This window comes from Buceros rhinoceros, unplaced genomic scaffold (assembly GCF_000710305.1).
Source record: "Buceros rhinoceros silvestris isolate BGI_N320 unplaced genomic scaffold, ASM71030v1 scaffold21109, whole genome shotgun sequence".
NCBI classification, from domain to species: Eukaryota; Metazoa; Chordata; class Aves; order Bucerotiformes; family Bucerotidae; genus Buceros; species Buceros rhinoceros.
In genome coordinates, this window is record NW_010431233.1 from 7,362 (window position 1) to 14,070 (window position 6,709).

Below are 6,709 nucleotides of genomic sequence, written 5' to 3' on the forward strand. Positions count from 1 at the left end.
TTGCAGAGTATCATCTCTATGTTATAGTGTATATGGTCAAGAGATCCTTGTTAGTTACTCTTCCGATTACATATACTTGTTTGATCCCAAGGATGACACAGCTCGTGAACTTAAAGTTCCTTCTGCTGAAGAGAGGCAGGAAGAGGCAAGTGATTTAGATTACCTTTTTTCACTTTTTTTTTCCTTATGGCACACATATCAGTTGTATTTCCATTTAAATTAATCTTAAATTAACATTGCTGTTCATAGAGTGAGATGTAAGAATTAGATTGTGTTACAAAATTTGCATATTTACAATTTATTTGTTTTGTCACTCTCTGGTTTTTTTTCTTGACTGGTTTTCCTCTCCTAAAGATGAGACAGCATCTGCGTAAACCTTAGATTGTAAGACCAGCAAGGGTGGCATATTATTAGTTGAGGTGTAATCTCTTATTTTCCATGACACCAAAAGAGTGTTCCTTGAAATCAAGTATAAATACTCTTTGTTAAAAGATATCATTTAATGACAGAGATGAAGGGGTGCAAAGTATTTAGATCGAGGCAGTGAGTCACTCCTAATGAACAGTATTAAAAGTTCTGGCAGTGTAACCAAAACATGAGCAGTTTTTTATTATTGGCTCAGCTACAATGTGCTGCTGACCCTTCCAGTCTAAATTTTCTGATCAGTATAAAACAAATCTCTTTTAACTACAGTGAAGTTATTTACAACTTTCCTCCTTCTCCTGCACTACCCCAACCATCCACTACTGTTTTTTTTCTGGCATTATGCTCACCCTTTAACAAGCTCCTCTGTATCCTGAGTTAGTTACCTTTAAGCTGAGACAGGGGCCTGTCTAAAACTCTCTAAAGGAGTTTTCAGCATCCTGCTGTCCTCACCTGGAGCATGGGTGTGATGATGATAATGGTGATTTCTTCCTCTTATTTGCTGGGAGAAGCATATGTTGATGTTTTCTTCCTTCTTTTTCTTAGAATCTGCTTGGAGGCCATTTTTACATGCTTTTCAACATGTTTTACATGATGCATTTTCTTTAGTCAGCCAATATGGCACGTTTGCTTTCAAATGCTTGTTGTTTGTCCTTGTTATCCCTAAAACAGTTGTTGTTTGGGTCCAACCTTTACAGTGCAGTTAATAGCCACGTGTGAGTTGCTTAGAAGCAACTCTCATATCTTCTTGCGTCTGCACCTGCAGGATACTTGCTGTCAGCCCATGCCTGTACTGCTTCATGCTGCATCGGTATCCTGTAGTCATAAGTAGCTCTTTCTTGCACAGTTTAAAACTGGTTACGAGAGGTCATACAGTGCACATCTGTGCAAATCTAAGCAAAACTAAGGCAAATTATGCAATAATTACCTGGTTACTAAACAGTTGCTGTTGCAGCTAAATGAGCTAAAAGAATGCTCCAAGCAAGTGAAGCCCAGAAAAAGCCTGACAAGTGTGATGCTTGTGTTGTCCGCTCTGTAATAAGCCTGTGGCCTGTTACTGGCAATGCATGACCATGCTGTATCTAGTGGGCCACAGGCAGCTATTACGAGTACAAACACTGTTGATCAGAAGGGTGTATATTCATAGGACTGAGGAAGAATGTACAGCTGAGTTACACTGTTACCCCACTGAGGTAGGAGAAAGCAAAGAGGAACCCAGAAAAATTGTGATGCACAAGAGCTTCTGTCCTCCCTTTCTTTTATATAACGTTAATCTGTTGTGAAGTAATTGGGTGGAGAATTGAATGCCCAGTTACTATAGAGAGAGAATATTGTGACCACCTGTTAATAACAGATCCTGTGTATTCTTTTCTTTTGGAGGCACAGAATATGTCCTCTAATCTCTCTTGCCAGATGATTTTCCTTAAATGCTATTTTTATTTCAGCTTGGCTTTAAGTTGTATAGTGTAGAAGGAATATAAAACTTTCTTCCTGAGCCTACTAGCCTCTGAAAGTTAACACTTCAATATGCTTTCAGTACAGGAATTTTGCATTTAATTTAAAATTGTCACCACAACTATTCACCTTTTTTTAAAAGCCAGAAATATCCAGCCAATACACTTAATTTCAAACTCTGAACTGCCCTTCTGAATGTTCAAAGCACTAGCTGTAACACTACCTATATAGTACTTGTTTTATACTGCCTGCTGCAAAAACTCCTATGTTATAAACATCTAAAATCACATTAAAAAATAAACTGAAGTTTATTTTCATGAAATTTATTTTTGGTTTTTTGTTAATGTCAGATTGTTTTTTCCTTTTGCTTAATTGCAAATCCACATTTCATTAAACTGAAGATGCCATGTAGTTTTTAACATGAAGTGGTGAATATTTTTTGCAGGATTCAAGCTGAATTCTGGAAAACCTTATCATCAGTATTCAGTGTGAAAAGCCTCAATTAACATAGTAAAGTTAGTATTGCATAAAATAAAAGCTCCATTTGTCCTGAGAGTCCTTCATTTAGACTGCTGAACTTCTGTGTAGCTAAAGCTCTTGCGTTCTGATGATAGTGGTGTGCTTATTCATAGTTGATTTAAACATATGACTGACATTCCATTTTTTTGTGACAGTTATGTAATTTAAGAAGATGGAGATATTGCGTTTATACTTAGCCTTAGAATTCTGTACTGACTAACATAAATAGCTTTGTAACATGTTTCTTGTTTTTGTTTTTTTTTTTCTTTTCTGTAGTTACGACAACCTCCTGTTAAACGTTTGCGTCTAAGAGGGGATTGGTCAGACACTGGACCAAGAGCAAGACCTGAGAGTGAACGAGAAAGAGATGGTAAAGTGTTTGCAGTTGGAGAGGAGTTGTTGTCTTTGCTTATATTTTGTTTGGGTTTTTTTTGCTGTTTGGTTGATTTGGGTTGGGTTTTATTTTCTAATTTTTCTTAAGTATTCATAAAATATATAAGTGCTTTAGATTAAACTGTGCATATTTTAAGAATCAGCCAGATCAGAATTTAACACAGAACTGCTGTTCTACATTGATTTTTAAAGATGTCTAAATCAAAAATATTCTTACCAGAAAAATAATGTTACTTCAGTTAGGCTGGTGTAAATCAAGGGGAGCTTATGTCTTTGTCATTGGTCATGTAGTAACACAAATAATATTTCCCTTTCTGTAGTCAAGCCCCATATGCAATCAAAGTTACAAATGAAGTGCTCTGTAATGGTTACACTGGGAGACTGGAATTCAAAGCAATAGGATTCTGATACGATTCTAATGCTCTTTCACTTTTTTTTTAAACAGATATAGTGACTTAATTTTTATGCTTATATTTTCATGTTTGTAATGTATTACTCACTTACTTGAGGTTTCGGTAGATAGAGCATTTCCAAAGCTATGCTTTAGTGTCAGAAAATGGGATACTAAAGCAGGGCAGGGGGATGCATCATCTTACTCTTCATCCAAGGATGTGTTTCTGTTTGAATGTGACGGTTTGCGGAGCTACAAGCATTTGTTCATGTTCCCTTAAATCTGTCTCCCTTTTCTGCCTAGCATTTCTCTTTCCAGTTTTCCTGATTATCCAAACTAGAAGTTTCTAGCTGTATCAGTCTAATGATCTATGTAAAGTGGGATTCTGTATCTGACACAGAACATGAGCCTGCCCTCTTACTTTAGTCTGTTGTCTTTGTTGCTCCCCCAGTATTCAGAATTACTGGGTTAGAAAATTTAGAGGGTACATTCTCATCTGTTCCTTTAGAATTTGTGTATGGTTCTATTGCCTGTGAGTTTCTGTAATCGTTTTTTGAACCTGTTGCTGATACTTCCTGTGGCAAAAATTTCCAGAATTTCAGTGCCCACCGTGTAAAGGAGTATTTTCTTTCCTTTCTTTTAAATTGCTCTCTTAGTTTCATCGTATGCTGCCTTGTTCTAACACCACAGGTTTTGATTATTAACAGTTTTACATTCTGCTTACTTGGTGCTTTTATTCTACAGACCTTATTTGTATACCTCCTCATACTAGGGATGCTTTTGCTATCATTTTTGTTGCAGGTTTTTCCCATCAAAATTAGGTGTGGCTTTGCACACAGTTACTTTTTATTTAAATTCTTTTTCAGCTGATTATCTTCAGTGTCCTGTCTGTCATTTCCCCCATTATACCAAATAAATCTGCTGGGTAGAAAATAAAGCCTGAGGAAAAAGACTCCTCCAGTGTAGACATTGGCTGGATTTTTAGTTTCTCAAAACAAAACTTCAGTATCTTTACTGTGCATTATTTGATACAACTGTATATTGACTGAGAGAATAGCTATATCGCATTAGTTAGTCATGTGGTGACCTGTGACATTTTTTCTAACTAACTGTTCATTGTATTCTCTTCCCACGATTAACCACCTTTTGTCTGTTTTCTTCAGCTGTTTCATTCCAATTTTTGTGTTTAAATCTCCCGTGGCTGGGGTACAAGAGGGGAATGAGGGATCCCAGGGGAAGGTCAGAGACATGTGGTGTGGAAATGAGGATAAACAAAAGCACTGGGGTCAGATTGAGAGACACTGTGTGTCTTGGAGGAGTGGGTTGGTGTGTTCCCCTTCCCTTCTCCATTCCCAACAATGTCTTTCAAACTCATGCAAATAATCTAAAAGCAACGTCTAGTGATGATGTATTCAAGCTATATCCTAGCAATGAAGATTATATGCAGTGCTGAAAGATCATCAGTTGCTCCAGATATCTAATTGGTCTTTCAGCTTTTATAACATCTGTGCAGGCAGCAGCACTGCTCTTTGAGACGTACATGTTCTTCCCAAGTATGCTTCAGATTCTTTCAGCGTTAGCTTTTGTATGGAGATTATTAAAATATTTTCACATACATGTTTCAATAAGGAATGGTACTTCACAGGGATTCTGTTTCTTAAGGTCTCCAATTACAAAACTTTTCCACGTATGTGGTTAAACACCACATATTTTCGAGGCAGCTATGGGACCAGCAGCAGCTCTTACTTCCGTATGAGTTAAATGAATGGTCCGGTCCAGTGGGATGGTATTCTACTGGAAGATGCCAGTGTGTTTAAAAAACAAAGAAAACAAAAAAATACAGAAACTCCCCAAAACCACACCACATTTCACAGAATACAAAAACCACTTAAAGATTCAAATATTCTATTTCACCCATTTACAAATGGAATTTTGTTTCCTATGTAATAGAATAAAATATTTTGAGTTACATTGAAAGAAAGTATGTAGAAGATTTTGCTACTTGAGTGTCTTTGAAATCCTGACATTTGATCCAAATTGTGAAAATGAAAAACCTCTAAAAACTCTACTTGTATTAAATTGTGCTTATGACGAAAATCTAAGTCATGAAGAATCCTTCTGGAAATGTTAAAAATATCATGTGCTAATTTTATGCTAGTCTTTTTGCTCTTTCATTGTTTAATGATAAAATTGGTTATTTTATAATTAGTTAGAAAAACATAAAAATCAAAGATTTCTTAACTTATTCATTTTTAATGCTGGTTAAATGACTTAAGTTTCACGATGTCACTTGTACAAAAACTCCAGATAACTGTCAAATGGAAAAGGAGGAAGGACTGTTGTTTTTTACGTGGTGCTGTTCTTGCTGGACTGTTGTGCTGAAAACAGGAGATGGTTCAGGGGATTACTAGTTACATAGCTTACAGTGTGGGGGTTTTTTATGGAAGAAGAAATGGAGGGGAAAAAAATGAACACTTCTGTTAACTTGTAGATAAAACTTTAGCATTACTTGTTTTACAGGGGAACAAAGTCCTAATGTCTCCCTAATGCAGAGGATGTCAGACATGCTTTCAAGATGGTTTGAAGAAGCTAGTGAAGTTGCACAAAGCAATCGAGGACGAGGAAGATCACGGTCCAGAGGTGACTTCCTTCTTTTTAAGAACAATGTTTACAACAGAAAGTATGTTTATACTGGATGTATAGACCTTCAATATTAGCCTCTCTGAGGTGTAAAGTAAACAATTTCTAGTGCACTCTGAAGAACTGAGCACAGTTGTTTGCCATGCAAATGGTAGTGCAAAGGGATCTTGAGAGGCAGAGTAAATTTACCTTCGGGCTCTTTTGTTTTCTTGCCTTTTTTTTTTTTTTAATCAAAGGTGGAACTAATCGGACAGATGCTCCTGCTACTAATAATGTGCCACCTAGTACAGAATCAGAAACTGCAATGGAAGTAGATGGTTCTGAACAACTTCCATCATCTTCCTCTTCTACAATGTCAGCCCAAGCTCCTTCGACATCATCTTCAACAGAAAGTCCCCCTTCAACTTCATTATTGTCCTCTCCTGATAATGAACAAAGGCCCTCTTTAGGGGCCTCAGCTCAACCTCTCCTCCATCAGTCTGGTGAGAAGAAATCCATCTTGCCATTGTTTATGAAAAATGCTTTCAATAAGAAACAGTTCTGTTTTATCATATTTTGATTAATTTATCTTAACCTATTTTCTTTCTTGTGCATCCTTAATGAGACTAGTGTTTTGTAGTTAACAAGTGACTGCAGCTGTGGTTTAAAGAAAGAGTAAAACCATCAACTGTATATGTTTGTCTGAAGAAGGAATCTCAAAGGGGATAACCAGTATTGTCTATTGAAATTGGAAAACTAGTGCTTGTTTTTTCTAAACTTACTCTTCCCTTCATGGAGTGTAAGTAACACCATGCCGCCTTCAACTGTGATTTGGCTGTAGCAGCATCAGTGCAATGAATAGCAGAACCTCTGCCTGTTATAATGAGAGGAAGAAGAGAATGTTTCCTT

At 36.7% G+C, this 6,709-nt stretch overlaps 1 protein-coding gene across 1 annotated transcript in view; it reads left to right on the forward strand.

Annotated features, from left to right (window-relative positions):
• Positions 1-6,709, forward strand: part of DCAF6 (DDB1 and CUL4 associated factor 6) — a gene marked incomplete at its 5' end in the record, with an annotated part of 57,159 nt that overhangs the window by 3,353 nt on the left and 47,097 nt on the right. Inside the window, 4 exons of the mRNA XM_010143365.1 lie at positions 44-145; positions 2,674-2,767; positions 5,702-5,821; positions 6,058-6,303. Coding sequence (XP_010141667.1) covers positions 44-145; positions 2,674-2,767; positions 5,702-5,821; positions 6,058-6,303 — 562 coding nt within the window. The remainder of the gene's footprint in view (positions 1-43; positions 146-2,673; positions 2,768-5,701; positions 5,822-6,057; positions 6,304-6,709) is intronic.